Genomic DNA, 25370 nt, shown 5'->3' on the forward strand with positions numbered 1-25370 from the left:
AAGTTTTTTGCAGACCCTACGTACCAGGTACTTTTTAAACCTCACACCATCACCATTTTCAGAACTCACCACTCACATAATAAAACACAAAAGCCTCACACACACCACACATAGCCAAAAATTAAAAGTGCTCCCGCGTAGTAGTTGGTTAGAAGCAAGCCGCATCCCGTAGAGGGGTGCGAAGACCCCAATGATGAAGCATGACACCATGGGTCCTTTTGGTGTGAGAGGGGTATTTAAAGAACACTAAGTGCTCCCCACCATTGTAGGGACCACTAAAAGAACTTCTCATTTGTGGATTCTTTTTGTTTAATAAAGTCTGCCAAGGGAGAACGGATCCACCTTCTCTCATCTCCCCCTTTTGTTATATTTTGCCTTTCACCACTACCACCTCTAACCTACAGCCGTCTTTACTCCCTCAAACCCTCCCCCAGCCTTCATCCACCTCTAAGCTCAAAACAAAATGACTGTGTCAGTGATTGTTGGAGAATGCATAGCTGTCCATTTTCAGTCTTCCTGTCTAACAAGTTCAGGTTTCATGGAGACATGTGCAGCATTTCATTGTCTTTGGGGGATTTCCATTAACCCTTTGCATGCTGCACACATTTTCGCGCTGTGCAGGCGATTTAAATAGTGGGTCGGATTCGGGTGGGCCCCCGGCCGTCCTCCGCACACGCCCACCGTGACGTTGGACGTCAGGGGGCCGTCCGAAGCATGCAAGGGGTTAAGCGTTGCTCCACGTATTCTAAAGCCATTGAATTGATTCAATGTTTGCACATAAGTCTTCCAGGTTCGATGTTTGTTCAATAAACAACCTTCTTTTGTTATTGCCTAACATCACAGGCAGTGGAAATGGGGATTAATAGGACATAGATACACTTTCTTCTCAAGTAATAAGTGGATTTAAATTTTCATTCCAGACTCAAATTGTCCAATGACGAAATTAAACGTGCAATCTTAACAATGGATGAACAAGAGGACCTTCCGAAGGACATGCTTGAACAGGTGAGGTGCACATTCCCTCGCTGGTGAATCACGTGGAACATTGTAATATTTTTTCAGAGAAAGAAGCATGTTTGTTGGATTGAGGAAGAGCAATTTAGATGGCTCATAGATGAAATTCTGTGTTTCCAATTTCACTGCAAATGAAACTATCAATAAAGCAAACCAGCAACCCAAACCTTTGGATATTGCTGTTCATAAATTACAAGGCAATTTATATACCTGAGCCAGTTTTATATTAATTTACTGAATCCATAGCGTAAAGCCCTACTGACATTCAAGAAAATGTGACTTCAGAATAGCTCTGTGACTTAGCTCTATACATCGTCCACTTAATGCTGCTACCATTTGAAAGAAAAAGCAAGCAAAAATAATTTGGGATTTTCAGGTGATGTACCTGTAATCGCAAACCTTCCTCATTTTCTTTGTTTACCACTTCTCTGTCTCACAAGTATGCATTCGAGTGGAGGTGTAAATGAAGGGTTCCTTTACAATGCTTTCAAATGTTTTTTTATTCTTTGCTCATCTGCCCAGTTCTAAAAATATGTGATTGAGATTTGTGTCGGCTGGCATTTTAACAAAAACGTTATGGTGAATACTCAAGAATTGCATGCTACTGGTGCACAAAGATAATGATCATTTTCTGTTCTTGTAAGAAAAAGCTATATCCTTACCTTTTTTTTTTACCTTCCGAGTTGTTTTTTCTCCTGACCCAGAATAATGCCTGAAGGATTTCTTGCACTCACTCACTGTAGAGCTAAGTGGGTTCTAGTACTGTTCTGGTACCCATTGTACATGTCAGCCTTCCACATCAGAAAGAAAGGTGCCTCTTTGGTTCTTTTTACAACTGTAGAATTGAAGAGAGAACATTTTCTTCACCTATGAAAAATCATAGCCAGGGTTGAATAGGTGTCCGTGGAGATGTACAACTCTGCTCCTTAATTAGCATGATTGGTTCACCCACGCGAGGGCTCAACCCTTAGCTACAGCTTTTTTCCACTGTCACTTCTAAGCCCAATGAGCAACTAAGGTCAAGTCTGCAATATCAAAACCAGGTAAATAATAAAAGAAAGTGAGCACTCTTTGCCCACACCACCTCTCAATTTTCGTTATGCACCTCATCTTCAACTACCTTTTTCCTGTCTGTTATACAATCTTCTTCCCGTATTGCCCATTTCCGAATCTTAATGTTTTTATAATTTGGTTTAGTCTGGCGCAGTGATTTCTGAACTACTCGGGCAATTCCCTGCACTTTCCATGACCACATGTAAGGACTGTTAGAGCTCTTGCACTCTCGTCGTATGTAACTAATGTGAGGATTTTTGTAGCTCTAGCCCAGCAAAAGTGGTATTTTTCAGCCTAGTTTCTGTAGTAGGGGATCTCTGTGTATAGTCCTAATCTGTGAATAGTCCTGCCCATGTGCGGGGACCCCGGAGCAATCAAAATAGTCTCTTTAAGTCGTCTTCTTCTGCAGTACTGCATAGACACTTAAGAGAAAATAAAAGACAAATAATGCAGCCTGACATTAACAAGGCTACATTGGCCAGCAATTCATCCTGAAGTGATAAGGATAGCCAAATAATATCACTACATTTTTACACATTTTACAGAGTTTCACCACACATAGAGAAACTCCCCTTCATAAAAATCCTTTGCATGATAGAGAGGGAGGGTTGGACAGACAAGCCTCATAGGCTGCCATTATGTGTCTGGAAAAAGGATACCGTGCCTTTAAGGAACCCTCCAGAGACCCTCGGTATCCGATGATGCACAGCCAAAGGCTTGTTACTTTCAGTTCTTTTTTCCTGCTCCTGCCAGCAGGACCCTGGAGCATTGAGCTCTACCTTTTTGGGTATATCATTAATTTTGGGATATTTGTCATTGAGATTTGTGTTTCACTCGACGTCTGGGGTCTTCCTCTACCAGTTGCTGTCTTTTTTGTCCAGTTTTGCCACCTCTGTCTTGTCGAAATGCCAGCTTTATTCGACAAGTGCCCTGAGTGTGGTAGGAAGAAGGCCAAGTCATACCCCCACAGAGTGTGCATACTCTGTCTTCCTGCTACTCATGTACCCGACTCCTGTGATATTTGCCATTCTTTCTCCAGGAGAACCCTGCCTGACAGGGAGAAGGTTCGTCTCCAAGGCCTGGAGCAGATGAGACATCAAGAGGCAGGTGGGACCTCTGGGCATGGAGGGACTCTATCTTCATCCTCTGCCCGTACTTTGGCCTCTGGGGCGCTCCCCAGTCAAGAACAGGCCCGGAATAGCACTGGTCCCGGTCGACGTTGAGGACTTTGACGTCGGCGTCGAGAGGTATGACTACCATATGTTCCCCGTCAACCCAGGGCTCTGGGTCAAAGCGACGTCGAGGGGTAAGAGTCGAGACCTCAGACGAGGTCGACGTCGAGAACTTCACCGGCGTCGACACACCATCGTCGTCGTTTTGAGTCCCGTAGAGACAGGTGCTCGCCGTTGAGGCAACATCGCCGTTTGCCTTCAACGTCGACACGAAGATCGTCGTCGAGGAGATAGACGCCAAGAAGATCGACGTCGAGGAGAGCCACGACGAGGAGATCGACGTAGAGGAAGGAAAAGTCAACGTCGAAGAGGAAGTCTACTCCCCGGACGGGGTCTAGTGTGGTGAGCATCTCTTTATCAGCGAGTTCCCAGTCGTGGCGCGCCGGCGTTCCTCCTCAGGAGAGTGTACCTCCAGAGCATCCTCTCCGAGGCCTGCTCGTAAGAAGAGGATAGTACTTAGGTCTCCGGACTCTGATTACTAGAGGACCTACTCGCCCTCAAGGCCTAGGACACCTACTCCTCCACCTCAACAACTACCTCCTCCTCCTCCGCTTCCTCTTCCTCCGCCTCCTTCACCACCTCCTCCTCCTCTTCCACCTCAGCCTCTACAACTGAGGCCTTTGATTCCGGCTCAGCCGCAACAGCCTGTGCCGGTGGGTCCGGCGAGACCAAGGAAACCGAGGTCACGGGGAAGCATCGCTCTCGCAGTGAGCGTAGCTCTTCAACCAGGTCACGACATCGTCGTCATAGAGAGAGGTCGCGGTCCAGGCATACCAGATACACGGACTCTTCCAGTGACGGGAAGTATTCGCCTATTTTGTCTGACTCTCCTCCAACGAGGGTGTCGCCAGTGGATGACATCGTGACGTTTCAGGATGTGCTGTTGAGGGGAGCAGCGAAGTTGGGGATAGCACTGACTGTGCCCACCCCTTCCACCTCTGTCATCTTTGAAACGCTACAGCGTAAGCACCTGTCTCGCCCTTTGGTGCCAGGGTTGGAGGAACCAGCCATGGAGCTGCTCCTGACGCTGGCCTCTGTGAAGTCTGCCCCATCCCGGCTTCAGAAGAAGTACAGGTCCCCAGATTTGGATTCGGATTCGGCATTTCTGAGAACGGATCCTGCCCCGGATTCAGTTATTGTTACAGCGTCAAAGAAGCAACACTCTAGTGCTCCTTCGTCGACGGTCCCTCCGGACAGAGAGCCGTCAAATGGATTTGGCAGGGAGAAAGGTCTGCAGTACGGCAGCCACTTCTTTGAAAGCTTCAGGTTCTACAGCACTCCTGGGTCGGTATGACCGCTCCTTGTGGGAGTCCCTGCAGCAATTCATTGAACTCCTCCCGAGGGAGAGAAGGGAAGATTTCCAGGAAATTTTGAATGAGTGCATGATGGTTTCCACTCTCTCCTGACTGCTCACGGGTACTGCCATGGAGTAAACTTGAGACGCAACTCCTGGTTGCTCCTTACCTCGCTTAAGCCAGAGGCGCAACAACGTATTGCCAACTTGCCCTTTTCGGGCTCTACCCTCTTTGGGACTCATGCAGATGAGGAGATGGCCCGCATGAAGGCAGAAGTTGAGACGCTGAAGGCGGTCGGTTTGGAGAAACCAACGGACCAGCGGAAGTCTTTCCACCCCTTCCAGAGGTGCTACTCCTCCCAACGATTCCAGCGAGGGCAGGGTCACCAAGCTGGCCAACAGCAGCAGCAACGACAATATCGGAGGCAGCCCTTGCAGAAGCATCAGAGGGGCAGAGGCGGTCAGCGGGAATAAGGGCCCGGCTGGGTCGAAGCCCTGAGGGATTACTTTCCCCTCGTCTGTTGCCCACTCTGGTGGGGGAAGCATTCAGAATTACCCGGCAAAGCGAAGAAAAATTACTCCGGACAAGTGGGTGCTGAATATTGTTTGCAATGGATACAGTCTTCCTTTTGTCAGCCCTCCTCCAGCTATTCCACCGGTTTGCTCGCAATACCAGCTGCGCAAGCTCCAAGCGGAGGCCGATACCCTATTAAGAAAAAGGGCGATAGAAGACGTCCCTCTGTCTCAAAGGGGAAAGGGTCTATACTCCAGGTTCTTCCAGGTGCGCAAAAAGGACAAGAACGTGTTCAGGCTCATTCTGGATTTGCTACAAGCAAACAAGTGGATCCGCAGGGAGAAGTTTTGCATTTTGTCTTTGCACCAGATTTATCCTCAGCTGCATCGAGGAAACTGGCTTTGCGCAATAGATCTGCAGGATGCGTACTTCCATGAACCCATTGCACAGAAACATCGGAAGTTCCTACGGTTCCTAGTCAGCACAAACCACTATCCGTACATCGTACTTCCGTTTGGTCTGAAGTCTGCACCCAGGACATTTTTGAAATGCATGGCAGTAGTGGCGGCGCACCTGAGAAAGAACAAGGTGTTGGTCTACCCGTACCTGGACGACTGGTTGAGCAAAGCCTCCACCTTCCAGGAAGCACAATTGCATTTCAACAGGATGGCTGTTCTGTTGAACCAACTTGGTCTACACATCAACATGTCCAAATCTGTTCCGACTCCTGTTCAGTATCTGCAGTACTTGGGAGCCTCCATCGATACTCTTAGAGCAAGCGTGCGTGCTTCGGAGGAGCGACGGTTATCGATCCTTCGGAAGGCTCAGATTCTCATGTCCATTCCATCAACGACGGTGAGGACAGTGTCCTCTCTCCTGGGGTCGATGGCTTTGTGCATCTTTCTTACACCACATGCACGCTTCCACAGGAGACCGCTGCAGGAATGTCTGGAGGATCAGTGGGACTAGAAACGAGGGAGCTGGGAGGACAAGATCAAACTGTCCCAGCACGCTCAGCAGTCACTGAAGTGGTGGTGTTCAGCAGAGAATCTCCTCAAGGGGGTTCCATTCCACAAGGACCTTCCAATACAGACCATTGTGACGGATGCATCTCTCCAGGGCTGGGGAGCGCATTCGGACCATCTGCAGATCCAAGGAACGTGGTCCCAGGCGGAGTCCACGTACCATATCAATTTTCTGGAACTCAGAGCTGTTCACTTGGCACTGAAGGCCTTTCATACGTCCTTCCAGACCAACTCCCTGCTTGTACAGACGGACAATACGACCACAATGTATTACCTCAACAAGCAGGGAGGCTCGATCGCGCACACGGTCTTAGGAAGCGCAGGCGATCTGGCACTGGCTGCTAGCCAGAGGACTGACGATAATGGCTACCCATCTACCAGGTGTGCAGAATGCTCAGGCGGACGCACTCAGCAGGCTCGTTCAGGAGAACCACGAGTGGGTCTTAAATGACGAGGTGCTAGGAAACATCTTCGAAAGATGGGGCACTCCAGGCGTAGATCTGTTCCCCACCGCCAAAAACAGCAAATGCAGAGACTTCGCTTCCAGGTTTTACCAACCGGGGACTCTGGGGAATGCGCTATGGATCAGCTGGCCGAACAGCTTTCTGTACGCTTTCCCACCCATTCCCCTGATTCCGGCAGTGCTCATTAAGCTGTCTCAATCCAGAGCGCGAATGATCCTCATTGCTCTGGAGTGGCCTCAACAGTGGTGCTTCACAGACCTGTTCTACAGGTCTCTCCAACCCCATCTGCGGCTTCCGTGTCGGCCGGACCTTCTAACGAAGTTCGGGGGGCAGATGGTGCACCTCAGCCTGTCATCGTTGAGTTTGGCGGCATAGCTCCTGAAATAGTACAATATGGACACTTGAACTTGCCTGACAACTGTATGGAAATACTTAAGGAGGCTAAAAGGCCATCCACCAGGACTTCCTGTGCCTACAAGTGGAAAAGGTTCTGCATTTGGTGCACATCCAAGAACGCTGATCCTTCCTCCTGTAAGGAAGATGTCATGCCAGGCTTAACTGAAGCTCGCTGATCGACTCGAATTTGTAAATTGGGAATGAAAATAGCTTCGAGGGGGGATTGTGAATCGCTAGTAATGTTTTGCTGCTCACATCTTTTAAAAATGATTCCTTGCACAACAACCAATTTCAGTGTTTTTTTAGGTCGAGCCTGGAATTCGCATCCAAAGGATGCGTCCAGGTGGAGACTTATAGCTAGCTGACTCGGGGGGAATGAAGGACAAGAAACTGCCATGCGCTTCTCTTCGGCTGGATTACACTGCGTGCACGCGCACCCACACGCACGCATGCGCACATCACAGCCACACGCATACACAGCCACACGCATACACAGGCACCCCCCCCCCCCCCCCGGTCGCCGCCGCACCTACACACACTAGCGCACCTACACGCACACACAGAGACCCCCCACACACACACCAGCGCACCTACACACACGCACGCACACATACAAAGACCCCCCGCCGCCGCCGCCATCGCACACATAGACACACACACACCAGCACCGGACCCCACTCACCGGCTACGCAGGATTTCTCTTCTCTGGGGCGGCCCCGGGGCTCTCCCTAGCTCACGGGAGCCCCGGGCCGCGGGAGGACTCTGCTTCTTTGCTCCATCCCGGCGGGCAGCCAATCATAGGCCAGCAGCAGGCGGGACTTCCTTCTTTCTTCTGGCCCGGCCCACGTCTTCTCTCCCGTTGCCTGGCTTCCTGCCTCAGGGGTCCGCCAATGGCAGCGCGGCCCCGAGCAGGGAGGCGGGCACAGCGTTTCCTCGGAATCCCGGGCCCGTCGGCGGTGATAATATATTTGGGGACACAAATAATTTAGGACGAGGCGCTGCGTGACAAAGCATTTTTGAGCCGGTCAGGTGAGTGACTCTCTCTGGTGGCGGGCCGTCCGATTTCAAAATATACATTATATGAAATCACTCAAGAACCGGATTCCCGAGTGGAATCACTGCAATAATAATAACCAAACTCTTGTGCTTTTTTAAGCGCCCTGATGCCTTACAGGCAGCACAGCGCCGTAAAAGTGGCAATAAATGTTATAAGAATCTCAAAACCCTTTGCAAATGGAAAAGGAGGAAGGCGCGAGCTGTAGAAATGTTTTCACATTTGACGACAGAGATACAGTAATTGGAGGGAGCTTTACCCTCGGGGATTCATGACGAGCCCAAAAAGATTCCATGGCCGCCTCGTGGCGCTGGACGGCAGCCAGTCTCCAGGCAGGATCACAGGGAGTGGCGCGGAGGCCTGCAGACTGCAGACATTTAAAGGCATAGTTTTATTTTGATAAACTACGGGTCTACTTTTGAAATATCAGATGGAAATGTTGAGCTGTGTGGTTCATAATTTGAATATATTACTGATGGCCATTGTTCAACATGTGTTGCAACACTGCAGCCGACTTGTTCCACATTTGGACATATTTTGCCCCAGTCAATTTTACTCCGAGGAAGAAGCTAGGATTGTGGAGGGAGTCAACTGTGGCTGACAGAGTCCCCTGGGGGCCCGGCGCACCCTGTAGGAAGTCGGTGGTCACTTCTCCGAAGACGCACCTTGCTAACCTCTTGGGGGTGTGTGGGGGGGAGGAGTCAGGGGTGCCCTGACCCTCTTGTGTCCGATAGCTACTGCTTACCTCCTCTTCAGTCCCCAAAACATGTCAGAGTTTGGGTATTGTTTTGATGTTATTAAATATATTGATTTGTTTACCCTTGTGATGTAATCGTTGTTGGAGTGGTAATGTGCTTTGAGAGAGGACGGTGTGCGCTGTATATATGTACGTGTTTGTGCACGGTTTATAGTATACACTGCCCCCTGCTGGCGAATGCGAAGTCTACACTCATTGATGCTTGATTTGTATTTTGGTATTTACTGTTGACCTAAAGTTGGCTTGTTTTGGTTAGATCCTGTGTTTGTCTAGCTGTGCTTCGGAGCCCTCTAGGCGCTGTAAACAGGATCCCAAACCTATAGGAGAATGCAGAAAACGAGCTAAGTCTCAGTAATGGGGGTGTCGGCCGGGGCTGGGGCTGCTGCACCCCATTCACCTCAATTTTAAAAGACTGACAGAACGCAGTAAAGAGATAAAACATTTCGTATTCATGACCAGCCAGCAGGGGGGGCGTGGCATCAGAGTTGTAGGTGCAGGCACGTATGTTGACAGAATCTAAAGTCACTTTACCTGCCTCATAGGGGATGTCTGCCCCCCCTCCCAGCTCCCAACCCGCTCCCCATCCCCCCATCGTCCAGCTGCGCCTCGGCAGCTGTGGAGTAAACCCGGCTTAGCACTCCTCACGATGACTGACAGCCTTTTAAAGCGAAGCTCGGGGTGTTATTGTGGCACCGGTGCTCGCATCGCAGCCTAGCGCCCAGCACGCTCAGGCTGATTCTAGGCGCTACCCCAGTCTGGGACCCTCAGTAATTGACTGTTTTTGCAGAGAAGCTGGAGACCCCGCTCGGAGCTCTGTATTACCAGCAGGGCCGGCGCTGCACTGAGGCGCGCTCCAGGCACCGGGTGTGCGCGTTCACGAGTCCCGGCGCAGGCCCAGGGGTGAAGTGATGCTGGAACTGGCCCTGTTCGCACTCACTTCTTGCCGCAATAAACTGGTGGCACCTATGCGCGGTCTGTGTGCGAGGATTTATGTCCTGGAGGCTGGCGACTCACATGCACGTGGCTTCACTCGAGAGACTCCGGCTCACACTCAGCAGGTGTGAGGACATACTTCACAGCGCACTAAAGGCCATCTCCAGTGTTTGCAGGACTTCCGTTTATGTTTCTGTGCTCATCTAAGCTTTAGGCAACTGTTAATGCTGGATGAGGCCTGTTTGTAAGCGCTCCCGCGATAGGAAGATGTTCGAAGAGAAGCACAAAGTTGAACGGAGGTGTCCACGATCACACAGTTTGTAGAAGTGGAATTGGACGGATTACAACGCTGGTTGCTGAGCTGATGGACCATGTCTGCCCTTCCCTTGTCCTTGTGGTTAGTCTGTGATGCACCAGCGCCACTGACACTGCCGCCTACACCGTACCACCCCAGACACTGCCAACTAGGCGCAAGTGCCTCGAAGTACACAGCGCTGCCCCAAACGTTGCAGCCCAGTATATGTAAGTGTTCGCCGACATAAAGCCTTGGAAAGATGTGCAGAACTAAAGACACTGCCCGCCTCAAAATAGGTGCAGTTGCACAGTAGCTGCCTAAACTGTATCTCCCCCGTGCATGCTGGTAAATGCAGTCATTTGTCCTGCCCCTCAGGGTAAATGTTGTGTTTTGAAAATAGTCATTCATTCCCCAACCACACACTCCAAGCTTCGCTGTGAGGCATAGCACGTATATTAAGAACACAGAACAGCCAATGCACAAACAGCAGCAGTGCAATTTAAACTAGCACCGAACAGGTGCAACCAGACTCCGACCCACGGGCTAAGATCGTCCTGCAGACAGAACGGGAAGAACCCTTCTGTAAGAGTGCACATCTCATACGCACTACACGCACATATGTTTTGATATTCTCCATTCTGTGCAACAGTTCAACAACAACTGGTTCAAATATGTTCTCTCAATGTTTCAAGCTTTATTTCAAATGTGATTATAAAAGTTTATGCTATTGCCATTATAAATTACAATAACTTTCATTTAAGTATTAATTATTACAAAAAATAAAAGCCATTGTTATTTGTAATATCAATACATCTAAGTCACGTAAATACAACACATATTGCATTACAAATGCTATAGGTATCACATTTGCGAAAGGTGTAACTATTGACACTGTAAATGAAAAAGCTATTAATTTCACTATTTTCAAACCTAACACATAAATAAAAAAATTGTCATTTACAATACCAATAGCTCAAACTTTCCTAATGCGAGACCTATTGCATTGCAAATGCTTGTTAACACTGTTTTTATTTTGTAGAGAAAACCTATGTCACCATTAAATTGTACCTCACCTGGGGCTTGTATTACGGCGTTTTGAGCTCTTGTGGGACTCGTTTTTGGTCCCGGGCGGCCATCTTGAAATTGCCGCGCACTGACGAAGGTCAGCGTTCTAGTGTCTGCACGATCACCGGCCCTGTGACTACTTAAGAGCCATGGTGTTGACGTGCAGCGGTTTCGCGCAGCGGTCGCGCCAATGTTGCGACGAAGCCGAGACAAAGGCAAGACCGTCTGCGACTGTCCGAGACCTACCGGGACCAGGGGCCAGGACTCATGCCCAATTTTCTCCCCTCCCTAATCCAAACCTACATTACTTGGCAGATTACTTGCTCAGCTTGCGGGTAAGGAAGGGTGAGGATTGTAAGCTATTATGTCTATTAGCGGCCTACTCTCGGTGCAGTGGTTGCAGTTTTGGCTTTAATAATCCCAGCTTAAATAATACATACCGCACGCGTAACAAAACGTACAATTTTTGGAGCATTAACTGCCGCTCCCTACCAAAACACGGGGAGGATGTGTTTAATCTGTTACATAGTGAAGGACCTGATGCGATCTTTCTAAAGGAAACGTGGTTGAATGACAGTTCAGGTCCTGATGTGGCAGGCGCCCTCCCTGATAATTACTCCATAATAAGGAGAGACATACTCCTAGGAAGGGTGGTGGAATCGCGATTATTCATAACAAGAACTATTCATGCAAATTTGAGGATTTCCCTCTACAGGAGTGTGAAGCAGCCTTGTTTAAACTTATGCTTTCTCCCCAACTCACTCTATCCGGGGCCTTGATTTATCGTCCCCCAGGACCAGCTGGTGCCTGGGTGCCGCAGCTGTCAGACCGGTTGGCTCCTTGGCTACTTAAGTTAGCCGATTTTACAGTTTTAGGAGATTTAAATCTTCATTTGGAAAACATTGAGTGCCCAGCAAGCAGGGCGCTCATTGCGGACCTGTCTGCATTGAATCTTCCTCTTTGCAATGATGGCCCCACGCACAGAGCGGGTCACTTGCTGGACCCTATTTTTTCTAATCTGCCTGGCATTAAATGTTTGCTTCATTACCACTGAGTTGGTCAGACCACTATGCGGTTAAATTCCAATATAGTAGTCGGTCCACCCTGCCACCTCTGCTTCCCGAATTACCTGGTCGGTCCAGAAATTGGGTAAAATTAGATATTGCTAAATTTAATCAAATTTTGTCAAACAATGCCCCTGCACAGGATTCCATTTCTCTTGCCTCTTTGAATAGTATTTATAATTGGATTGCCTCTGCAGCCAATGCGTGCCTGCCATTGTCGGCTAAACAATGTAATGACCATCGCCCCCCTGGTTTACGGAGCAGTTAAAAATCGAAAAAAGTAAGTGTAAAGCGATGGAAAGAAGGTGGAGAAGGAACTATGCTCCAGAGGCCAAACAGATTTACAAAGCAGCACTAAAAAAATATCATGCATTGTGTAAAAAGGCACGTGCTGATTATGTTTCATTGTCTATTTCGGGGGCAAAAAATTGCTTGCGGACTCTGTTTTCTATGGTTAAAAAGCGGGCAGGTGCTGGGACTGACCCCAGTCCGCCTGTTCTTGATGAACTTCAATGTGATTCCCTAGCCGAGTTCTTCATAAACAAAGTTGAGCAAATTTATCAGAAACTAGGGGGAATTAACGTGTCAACCCCAGCCCTCCAGAACACTGCCCGGATGTATTCCGGTTCAGAAGTCTTGTGGTTAAAATTGGAGCAGTGGGATCTTTTGGATATGGGTTCCCTATTAAAAAAATGTAACTAGTATTAAATCTGGTTCTCCTTGTGATCTGCTTCCAGCCACAGTGCTTCTTCAGATGGAACAACCTGCTCTTGAAGTAGTGATGGGGCTACTAAATGCTTCTCTTGGAGAAGCACAGATGCCCACAGTCTGGAAACATGCAATGGTCTTACCTCTGTTGAAAAAGCCTAATGCAGATCCGACCATGCCATCTAATTTTAGACCCATTTCCCTGCTCCCGACTTTCTCGAAGGTCTTGGAGAAACACGTTAATGGACAGTTATCCTTGTTCGTGGAAGCATCTCAAATTCTGCACAACTCGCAATCAGGGTTTAGAGCAGGGTTCTCCACGGAGACCACTTTGCTGGGCGTTACTGAGATGTTACGCTAGCGCTTGGACGCTGGCGACACAGTTGCCCTTATTTTATTAGATCTAAGTGCCGCTTTTGATACGGTTTCTCATACAGCGTGTCTTCCTTTCTAGCGGAACGAACATTCCAGGTGTACTCCACCAGTGCCTCGTCTAAGTTTTATTCCTCCCCGTATGGTGTGCCACAGGGCTCTATTTTGAGCCCGTTGTTTTTCAATATTTATGTGCAACCATGAGCAATTATTGCGGAAGCGGCAGGGCTTGCATTGTTTTCCTGTACTGATGATACACAAATCATCTTTTCATTATCAGCAGGGGGGAAACAGGACCCTTCTAATCTGCAACTAGGCTTGCGCAGGATTGCAGCTTGGATGCAACTAAATTTGCTCAAGCTTAACGGGGGAAAAGACGGAAGTACTCATTTTTGGGAAAGAGTATGAACGTTGGGGCCCCCAACATTGGCCAGCTGAAATGGGACCTTTACCCACACCCTCCTCTCAGGCACGCAATCTAGGCTTTATCATTGACAATAAATTGTCAATGAAACAACAGGTAGTTCAGACGGCAGCCACCTGTTTTACCATCTTAAAATGGCTAAAACAAATTATTTGGATGCTACCTGTAAATACCCAAAGAACAGTCGTCCAGGCTTTAATAACATCTCAATATAACACAACAAAGAGAGGAGTACCCCCTGCAGGCGTAACAGAGGAAGTCTCTGTGCCTGAAGCTTACGGCTTCAAGAATAGCTTATGCCCAACCCATATGTGGGACAAAGCATGTCCTTTATGAAGACCCCTCACTCACCAACCTAGTTGGTGACATGCTTCATCATCGGGGTCCCACCCCGTAGGCCGAGTGCCAACGGGGTGTGCTTCGACACCTGATTACAGTGGAGCGGGTAATAGTTTCTTTTATATGTGCAGTAATAAAATGGTGGTAAGTGATTTAAAACAGGGGCCAGTACTACTCACTCCAAGACTTTATTCCTGAGCGACTGGACACCTTATAAAAGAAGTGTGAACACCTATGCCTAATTAGGTAGACTTCGGTGTTCAAGACGTGTAGTGTATTAAAAATAGCGCGTGTGCTATGTGATTTAAAAGTCGGTCTACATGTTTCAACCATCAAACAATTGTAGGTATTCGTCAGGACCAGTGACAGACCAGGGTGGTCCGCACACGCTAAGGTGCGTCCTGCCCTTGGTCATTGAAAGTAGGAAACACAAAAATTATGTTTCTTATGCAAAATATCTCTTTCCCGGTCTGGAAGAAAAACCTGTGGAAAAAAGATTCCAGAATAGTAGGTGGTTGGGACCACAGTGCAAAGGACATACAATGGTACACAAAACATAAAGAGGCGGTACATAAAACATATAAAAGAGGGAGTGCCAGCCCTACAGTATACGTAGCAGGTAATATAACACAGTCATGCTCCGCACTCCCTGTGGTGCCCTGCGTATACATTAGCACGTGGGTGAAGCGGGCACGGATTGTATGACTATGGCGACATTCACAAGTCGATACCTGGGTACTGGCACCGTATTCTACGATAATGCCCTCGAGAGAGTTAGCTCAATGCAGAATATTCATAGCACTTCAAAATAGGATGGTGGTATTGCTCTAATTGCTGAACCGCTAGGCCTACATAGACTGTCAATCTATCGATTTTTTATGAGGGTACCTAGGTGTTGATAAAGCACAATGCTTACTTAAATTGCGGAGAGATTCCGCCTCACAGGCGTCCGGTTTCCAAGGGCGATGCTTACATCACCTGGGGGGGGACAATAAGAATGGGCGCGAAAACGCCGTCAGTGGATACACGTCTAGACACGTAAGACGACATAATCCAGGGGGATCGTGTCTTTTGTCACTTACTAATGGCTTCTGCTCCTCGATCAGTAAACCTACTTGGTTACCACGATGGTACGCCCATGTGAATCCCTGATGCGTACTGAGACAGAGAGCTAGATATTGGGAAAGCCGTCTTCCTGCAGAGGGCGTGGTTGGCCGGGTCACGTGGGTTGGTGGTACCAATCGCGAAGCTGCGGTTCCAGAGGGAGGCTTGGAACGCGGTAGCTATGGTAACCATGCACGCCCATAGCTATTGCCGAGATCGGGAGGCTTCGCCGAAGCTACCGTTCGTTTTTACATGGCAAAAATCTGGTATTGGAAGGGAAAGAAAGGGAAGAGAAGGGGCTCAAAACGAAGTGTGTTGCACTAATAGTTCTTCTCTAGTGACGGTTGGGATGGGGAATATCGTCTCCAGGTATTAGGTGGAGAAGACGATTAAGACACAGTTTATACTCAAAACCGTATTTAAGATATATGTCAGGCACAAGGAATCTTGTTAAAGGGTGAAGGCAAACTAAAATTATATTAGCAAATTTACACCACGATCGAACCCCACGGGATATTATCATTCAAACCTGTCCTGTGGGTGGACAGCCTATAGACCCATCTTTGCTCTTTCTCAAAAAGACGTTGAGTCAGGTTGTGACCTGGGTATATTTGTTCAATGACTGTCCATTAAAGGTCGTCAGGTGTATGTCCTGCAAAAAGATAATGTTCTGTTAGCCTGGTCATGGACTTCTTACACCTGATCGTGCTTCTATGTTCCCCTATCCGTATTTTAACCTTCCTGTTGGTCATACCAACATAATGTAGATTACAGGGGCACGTTATTCGATAGACATTTTCGCTGTTGCAATTGGTGTGGCCTCGTATTGTCCAGATCTTCCCTGGTTCCAGTTGTAGGGTTTTGGTGTTTGTTGTCAAAGGGCAGACGCTACAGTTCCCACATTTGTAGTGGCCGGTGACTTTAGGTAGTCCCCAAGCGTTCAGTACAGTTTCGTTCTCCACAACTTTTGTTGCTGGTCTAGTATTCACCACCGCATCCTTGATACTCCTCGCCTTCTTAAAAGAGAAGAGGGGCTTGTCCCAGTGCATTTTGCCGGAGTTGATGATTGACCAGTGTTTATTTACTATCCTGGTTACATCATTGGAGATCGTGTTATATGTAGTGACACATGTGAGAGGGGTGTCCTCCATGGGTTTCTCTATATTTTCCAACAACGCTTCCCGTGGTTGATTGTGTGCACATTTTTGGCTCTTTTTTAGAATCTTGTCTGGATATCCTCGGTCCTTTAATTTCAGGGTGAGGTCACTGGCTTGTTCCTTGTAGTCTTTTAATTTACTGCAATTCCTACGAATGCGTAAATATTGTCCGTATGGAAGATTCTCTCGCAAAGGCCTAGGGTGGAAACTCTCAAATTTAAGCAGATTATTCTTTGCTGTAGGTTTATACTGCGTTAATGTCTGAAAACTTCCATTCTCTTTTTTGATGACAAGGTCAAGGAACATCTCGCCTGGACTACGGTAACATTCTCTTTCTGGGGTCTAACAGAGAGGTACTACGTAAGCTTCAGGTGGTGCAAAATTGTGCTGCTAGATTGCTCTGCGGCCCTCCCAGAATGTCCAAAATGGGAAATGCCCTGAGAAAACTGCATTGGCTCAAGGTAGAACATCGCATACAATTTAAAGCCTTATGGCTATATGTTCAGAATAAAGATCGGCTCTGTCCCCAAATATTTACAAGATCTGGTTCATGAGTACCACCCCCGACGCCTGCTTCGTTCGTCATCAGGAGAACTGTTTGAAATCCCGAGGTTTAAACTGTCGAGAATGGGAGGCCGCTCCTTTGCTCTTCTTGGGCCAACCTTATGGAATTCCTTACCTGATGCGATGAGGAGGGAGAAGCTGTTTCCCGTCTTTCGGAAACAATTAAAAACCTGTTTTTTTAACCTACATTGCTAATTCCGTTTTTCTCCTAACTTCTGTTATGGCCTGCGCTGGGAAACCCTTGTTGGGTAGCTGTGCGCATTACAAAAATAAAATAACATAACCTCCTTCCATACCTCTTGCATTTAGCTCAATCTGGCCCTAATTTCCATTCTATTAAGTTTCACTTCGCAGCATTAACTGCATATAGGAAATGCCCTTCACAAACATCCTTTTTCCAGATACCTGTAATTAAAGATTTTTTGGAGGGTTTGAAGAAGGTGTTTCCCCCATTAGGCGTCCTTCGCCTTCATGGGAGCTGAATGTGGTGCTGTCCAGGTTGATGAAGGAGCCTTTTGAGCCTATTCATAAGGCTTCTCTACAGCATTTGTCCTGGAAGGCGGCTGTCTTGTGGCTATAACATCAGCCCGTAGGGTGAGTGAGACTCAGGCTTTGTGTTGTCAAGAGCTCTTTACAGTATTTCATGCTTCCAAGGTTGTCATGAGGACTCACCCTAAATGTCTCCCTAAGGTGATATCTGATTTCCATGTCAACCAGACAATCACATTACTGAAATTTTTCAATATCCCTCCTCTCCGGCAGAGAGGTCCCTTCATTCACTTGATGTGCGGCGGGTGTTGAAATTTTACTTAGATAAGACCGAGGGCATAAGTGGGTCAGATCGGTTGTTTGTGAATTACGGTTCAGTCAGGACTGGCCTTGCCACCTCCAAACATTCCATATCTAGGTGGATTGTGTCCTGTATACAACTATGTTACCAGAAGGCTAACAAGACTCTAGGGGGTAAGCCTAAGGCTCATTCAACTAGAGGCAAAGCGGCTACAGCTCCTTTGCTACTTAATGTTCCCATTGTAGACATATGTAGGGCGGCTACATGGAAGTCTGTTCACACTTTTGCTAGACATTACTGCCTGGACTCTGATGCCAGAACAGATGTGCAAGTTGGGCAGGCTTCGCTGAGGAATTTATTTGCTCATTAAGGATTTGTTCTTTAATTTTCTTCCACCGCTGGATTTTGTTGATGGTATGGGATGGGATGGGCTTGCCATTCTATTATCAGATTGGCTATACACAGAGATCCCCTACTACAGAAGGAGTAGTTTCTTACCTGTAACTCCAGTTCTGCAGTAGGGGTATCTCTGTTATAGTCATAAGCGACCCACCTTCCTCCCCGGTGGTAGTAAACGTTTTTTTCCTGGATGCTACAGGCCTGGAACTGAACTGAAAGTAACTTGCCTTTGGCTGTGTATCATGGGATACCGAAGGTCTCTGGAGGGTTCCTTAAAGGCATGGTATCCTTTTTCCAAACACATAATGGCAGCCTAGAAGGCTTGTCTGTCCAACCCTTCCTCTCTATCATGCAAAGGATTTTTGTGAAGGGGAGTTTATGTGTGGTAAAATGTGTAAAAATGTAATGATATTATTTGGCTATCCTTTTCACTTCAGGATGAAGTGCTGGCCAATGTAGCCTTGTTAATGTCAGGCTGCATTATTTGTCTTTTATTTTCTCTTAAGTGTCTATGCAGTACTGCAGAAGAAGACTACTTAAGAGACTGTTTTGATTGCTCTGGGGTCCCCGCACATGGGTGGGACTGTTCACAGATTATGACTATCACAGAGATACCCCTACTTCAGAACTGGAGTTACAGGTAAGAAACTACTCCATCTCCTTGCTGTAAAAACAACCCTGGTGGTTCCAGGAAGCCATGGGTGAATATCTGCTTGACAGCTTGAGATAGTCTAATGCATCTTCCTTCCCTCCTCCTGCAGTAAGAAGCACAATACCAGTGCCCCTTGCTATCTTCCATTCTTATTTGCCATGCTGGCAGTGTTCCATCTTTCTACGCGGCTATTAATGATAAAAACCTTAATCACAGACATGGCATGGGTATCCAAGGTGGAGGACAAAGCATTCTCTGAATGCCTACAGCCCACTTGGAGCTGCAGGCTCCATCCCTCGCCAGCCTGGGATCCCCTGCAGGTGGTGGTATTTTTTTGTTAAAGACCTGAAATACCTTAACTCCATCCCTGCCCCACCCTCACTTTTCATGCACTGATAAGGCTTCTCTGAAAGTCAAGTGCAAAGGGGTGGCAAAAACCACACTGCCTCCACTGATACACAGAGAACCATTGCGTGCTTCCTGCATGCATCATTGTGATAGTACACATAGCAGGAGCCTGCCCAAGTCTCTTGTTCCGGATATTTAAATGGAACATTCGCTGGAGGATATTTTAATTATTCCTGTGCATCTAAAGGTAATTGGATTTTAGTATGGGATCACAATTTCCATTGCTCCAACACAGTTCACCCAAAATGTGCTTTTTAAAGAATATAGACTACTGTATTTTAACCAGATGTTACTTGTCTCGTTTTAGCTTCTGAAATTTGTTCCAGAAAAAAGTGACATTGATTTGTTGGAAGAGCATAAGCATGAACTAGACCGAATGGCCAAAGCTGATAGATTCCTTTTTGAGATGAGCAGGTAAGGATGAACAATTTATTAAAAATATATAGAAACCTAAGCTCAATGTATGTGCATGGAGCATTCATTTTTGTCCGAGGTTTAGAATTAATGAGGCTTGACATTCAGAATCACGCAAAGAGTATCCTACCTAGACCTGGGCGGTGAACTCCGCTCCGTTCACAGAGTGTGCGGAGTTTTTTGCATTCTGCGGAGCACGCAGAGTTCCAGAAACCTCCGCTCTGCGGAGCACATTTTTTCTCCACTCACGCTCCCCAATGTCAAGTTGACGAGTGTTAGCGAGGAAAATCCAAATGCTTGTGAGATTTCTCAACACGGGCGGTTGTGGATAGTCGCGACCGCTCACATTGAGAAACCTTCCATTCGCGTTGAGAAAGCTGACGCTAGGGTAGAAAATCTACTCGACCGGCAAGAAAAGAAGAAGCGCCCTCTTTTGCTGTGCATGATGCCGTTCGGGCTGATTTTACAGCGCGGGACAAACACCCAGCACTGAAAATCAGCAAGAACGGCATTACCAGGCTTAATCCTACCTCTTGAGTGGATTTGAAAACATGTCAAAGCCATTCTCATAATTTAACTGCCCTAGTGTTAAGTTGAAGACTATATACACGAATGTTACTATTTCATATTTAAATGGTAAAATGTACATATTGCATCTGCAACATATAAAAACACTCCTCTGGAATGAAATACACATTTCATTGACCTTGTCATTTTTTGTGTTCCAATTAAGAAGCATTTTTATAATATAAAAAAACAAAAAACTATTAATTCCCAAAATGTCGATTAAAGTTTTTTTTCTTCCTTTCCTTCTTTCATTATTTGGTTTATAGTTGTTCATATGTTGCCTTGCTTTAAGATAGAAGAACGTTATCAATTACATAAAATTTCAATAACTATGAAATACAATACATGGCCCTTATACCACTTGACTTGCTGGGTTAACATTTCTAAAACATTGACCCCAGTTCCCCCCCAACCCCTCTATTTTTTTAGGTCAAGCCTAGGCAGCGCATGCGATGCTCTGCGAGGCATGCTGTGTTCAGTATTTGGGTTTTAAATCCGCCCCTCACTAGCAATTCGTTCAAATGTGTGTTGTTCGTAAAAGCTTGCTTTTGTTTGGTTTATGGCCTTTATATATCCCACATTTTCAGGTCTCACTCCTCCCGTGGAGTATTGGCCTATTACGTGTATTCTTTCTCTAAAAGCTTTTTACCTTTGTGTTTTTGCACTATTTTATGTTTGTACAGGCTCCAGCATCTTTTAAGAATGTTCCTCTTTGGTCTCTTTAGTTACATAACCCTATTCGCAATGTGCCCGATGTATAGTACGCTAATACCTCTGTTTTGACTAACATTTAGTATAGCGTGCACTTTTTGTAGATAAAATCATTTTTTTCGCATTTTATTCTAAACAACTTTCATGCGTAAATTCAAAGCCGATGACAAACATTATTTATTAACTCTTCACATTTTGTAAATGTGGACACAGTTTGTGTCATGTTTATTTTCGTTGCAGATTAAATTTTTGTTCTCATAATGTTCCTTTATTTTTGGATTAGTTTAGCGTGTATGCAATACCCTTATTCCAGATGCAACATTTTACATATTTTAACTAGGAGCAGGGTGAATTTATAGTTTCTGTTTGTGCACTCTAGTGCTCCATTGTTACCTCATTCTAAGTTCACTAGACAGTGCTGCTAGCTGCTACTCTGGTCTTGTCTGTAATTTCTCAATCTCAGTCCTCTAGACAGTGCTGCTAGCGGTTTCTTGAGTCCCACTGGTAATTCCTCATCCAAAGTCCTTTAGACAGTGCTGCTAGCTGCTTCTCTGGTCTCAGCGGTAATTCCTCATTCTAAGTCTTCCAGACAGTGCTGCTAGCTGCTACTCTGGTTCCGTCTGTAATTTCTCATTGTACGTCTTCCAGACAGAGCTGCTGGATGCTACTCTGGTCCCGTCGACAATTCCTCATTCATAGTCCTCTAAATTGTGCTTCAGCTACCTCTCCGGTCCCAGTGGTAATTCCTCATTCTAAGTCCACTAGACAGTGCTGCAGCTGCTTCTCTGGTCCCAGTGGTAATTCCTCATTCTTAGACCTCTAGGCAGTGCTGTTAGCTGCCTCACTGGTCCCATCAGTAATTCCTCATTCTAAGTCCTCTAGACAGTGCTGCTAGCTGCTACTCTGGTCTCAACTGTAATTTCGTATTCGAAGTCCTCTAGGCATTGATGCAGCTGTGTCTCTGGTCACAGTGTTAATTCTTCATTCTTAGTCATCGAGGCAGTGCTGCTAGATACTTCTCTGGTCTCAGGGGTAATTCCTCATTCTAAGTCCTCCAGGAAGTGCTGCAGTGGTGTCTCTGGTCACAGTGGTAATTCCTCATTCTAAGTCCTCCAGGAAGTGCTGCAGTGGTGTCTCTGGTCACAGTGGTAATTCCTCATTCTAACTCCTTTAGGCAGTGCTGCTAGCTGCTTCTCTGGTCTCAGCGGTAATTCCTCATTCTGCGTCCTCTAGGCAGTTCTCTAGCTGCTGCTCTGGTCCCGCCTGTAATTCCTGATTCTAAGTGCTTCAGCTCTGTCTCTGGTCAAAGTGGTAGTTCCTCATTCTTAGTCCTCTAGACAGTGCTGCTGGCTGTCTCTGGTCCCAGTTGTAATTCCTCATTCATAGTCCTCTAGACAGTGCTGCTAGCTGGTTTTCTGGTCCCAGTGAGACTTCCCCATTCGTAGTCCTCTAAACAGGTGGCTGCTGCCTCTCTGGTCCCAGTTGTAATTCCTCATTCTTAGTCCTCCAGGCAGTGCTGCATTTAAGCGTCTAGGAAGTGCTGCTAACTGCTTCTCAGGTCCTGTCGGTAATTCCTCATCCTAAGTTCTCTAGACAGTGCTGCTACTCTGGTCACATCAGTAATTCCTTTTTCTAAGTCTTCCAGTCATTGCTGCTAGCTGCTACTCTGGTCCCATCGGTAATTCTACATTCTAAGTCTTGTAGATCACGCTGCTTCTCTGGTCTCAATGGTAATTCCTCATTCCCAGTCCTCTAGGCAAAGCTGCTAGATGCTTCTCTAGTCCCGTCAGTAATTCCCTATTTTAAATCCTCTAGGCAGTGCTGCAGCTGTCTCTCTGTTCCCAGTGTTAATTCCTCATTCTTAGTCCTCTAGACTCATCTAGTAAAAACAATATAATTTACACCCCAATAGTGCTAACTTTCAAAAATGCGAGACTGATTGCATTGCAAATGCTTGCTTTTTGGGTGGCCTCAATCCTGATGAGAGTGACTGTTCACAAAAAGCATTGCGTAAGTAAAGGAAGTTTTCAAATTCATGTGTGAGGATTGAGTCTTTCTCATACATATGTGTGATTGAATAGGACTACCCCAGCTGCTATGATAGGAACAGAAATTTGAATAAATGTCTTTATACAGCGGAGTGCATGGATGCCCAACACTTTCCGGTTGCTAGTACTCAGTATCCTTTAATTTCCTTCACATCATCGCTTTTTTCTTTTTGCAACTGAGGAAGACTGGTCATACATGCATTGCTGTTTAAACTCTGTGGAAAAGATTTTATTTTTCTACTATGAATGTTTATTCATTTTGATTTCTTCTTACTTTTACCTCCATATATATATTTGGTGAATTGATCGATAGCAACCGTATCAGAACGTTTTTTGATTGTGTGTGCCAAGTTCCTCTTTGTCTGTATTTCTTTGCTACAGAAAGACTTCAAAAACTAAAAGTAATATCTTTGGTCTTACTTTTGAAATAGCTGGGCTTCCAATGGTTTCAACATATCTGTTGTCCAAAACTGCTAATTTGGTCGACTGAGTACCCCATTCGTTTTTCCATGATACCACATCTGAGCTCTGTCTTTTTTGTTTTACTCCAGACCTCATGAATTGTTCCTGATTTCTTACAGTTCCTAAGTGGGGCAGGTGCAGATGAGAAATTTGTTTTCATCTTGATTCTCCTGTGTGGTCAATATTTATTTCCTTAGGTCATCTTGGGAAAGCCACTTCTCAAGGGTTTCTTACATGTTTCTACTACCAAATTCAAGGTGTTTCACCTATACAATGTATGTTCTGCTGAAATCTTGGGACTTTGTGGCTATATGCCGTAGTATTATATATATATATATATATATATATATATATATATATATATATATATATATATACACACACACCCCCCATTGGGAATTTGGGTGGTTCCTTCCCTCTGGCAGTGCCACTTGTAAAGCAATAGGTTTTTCCTATGAGCAACACAGACTCAGCATTTGATAAATGAGCTAGTTCTCATCACATCTTTTCCTATTAATGGGAACACCCCCTTCCACTCACTTAAATAGAAAAGCAAATGAGAACAACCCACTTGCCTCATCCATACCCTAACCCTTGAAACTTTTTTTGCCAAGCGAAACAAAATTAGCTTTGAACTTACTGGCTAACTGTTTCAGAAAGTTGCCATTATACTTTGTTAACAATAAACATAATAGTTATGCATAAGATCTAATTGAGCATACATTTTCTGTCTGCGGTAGGTGTGATTAAAAGTAACATTTTCTTGCTATGAAAATGATCTCAAATAAAGGTAAAACAGGAACCTGCTCAGTATTCACAAAGATCCAAACACTGGGAACTTTGTTAAGCTTGGTGGTTGAAATAAAGTCTTTTCATATCCCTAATGCTACTCTCCCCACAGCTCCCTGACTTACTCTACATCCATAGATGAAGACTGTAAAAGAGCAACTCTTCAATGTAGCATTAGCAGAAGAACATTGTTTAATGTATGTAAAGATATCAAGAGATATAAAAACGTTCACATACACAATCCTCTTTACAGGGTGATTGGGGAGAGTGTCCAAAGACTGTGATGTGTGTGGATACATTTAACAGTCCCATGATGGAAGTCAGTGTAGCCAATGTTCTGAATTATTACAAATCATAATCTTTAGAATTTAGATTCTGTAATTAGCCAGATGTCAGTTCAGCATGCTTAGGTTGTGCCTGCACGTGGCAGGAGTCTGCAGTGAATAAGTAAAACTTGAGAATAAAGGTTTTGGGTGGGTGAAGTGTTATGCCTTGACTAACACGGTCAGGATTCCAAAAACCTTATTAAATAGTTTATTTGTCTAAATATACGGACATCACACGCTGATCCCTGTTGACTGCTCCAGGTCCCGCAGTAACTGTCAAGCACTCAACTGAATCCCAGGGATAAACATTTCATAGTAGAACACAACTTGAAGGTACTTCTTGGTAGCTAATCACATTGGTGTCTTCTCAGAGTCTGTTCTCCTGATTGTCTTGTGCTTGCACACGACAAAAAATATTTATTTAAAGAAGCCTGACTATGCATTTATTCAATGCAAGAAGATCTGGTCTATCTTTGACAACTGATTCCAAGCACCGGCCACTTAGGATGTGGAAGACCAAGAAAACAACTGGACTTGAAAGCCAGATGGCATAACTAGCGCTTTGTGTTCTAGTATCTTGTCTGCAGTCAAGCACAGACTTGGGATAAATGAGAACAGCATGTCTCATGTTCATTGTAAGAGAATGGGGATATTGTGCCAATAAATAGTCAAAAGCTTGAAACCCTGCTGCTGCAAATCAGAGCCTCAAGTGAATCAAGCATTACATTTCCCTATGGTAAGCTCTATCTGTACCATATACGACATCCTAGTCTAAGTGATGGTCTCAAGGATGCTCATATTCTCTTAGGTAAAAGAGGCATGTGATTGAGAGAAGAAGATCTGCAGGTCTTTCTTCACTCCCACCCCTCAAGGGTAGAGCCACTGGCTATTCAGAAGGTTACTTGATGCAAGTAGGATTGATACTGTAAATCTCTGAGAACGTGCAGTTCACCCCAAAATCATTAACAGAGTAATA

The 25370-nt window shown here is 45.9% G+C and overlaps 1 protein-coding gene across 4 annotated transcripts in view; it reads left to right on the top strand.

Annotated features, from left to right (window-relative positions):
- The window catches only part of DAAM1 (dishevelled associated activator of morphogenesis 1), a 652790-nt gene that overhangs the window by 548452 nt on the left and 78968 nt on the right, over positions 1-25370 (top strand). For all 4 annotated transcript variants that reach the window (XM_078660609.1, XM_078660607.1, XM_078660610.1 and 1 more), the window contains 2 exons: positions 921-1005; positions 19385-19491. In XM_078660609.1, coding sequence (XP_078516735.1) covers positions 921-1005; positions 19385-19491 — 192 coding nt within the window. The remainder of the gene's footprint in view (positions 1-920; positions 1006-19384; positions 19492-25370) is intronic.

Source organism: Lissotriton helveticus, chromosome 9, assembly GCF_964261635.1.
Source record: "Lissotriton helveticus chromosome 9, aLisHel1.1, whole genome shotgun sequence".
Classification (NCBI taxonomy): Eukaryota; Metazoa; Chordata; class Amphibia; order Caudata; family Salamandridae; genus Lissotriton; species Lissotriton helveticus.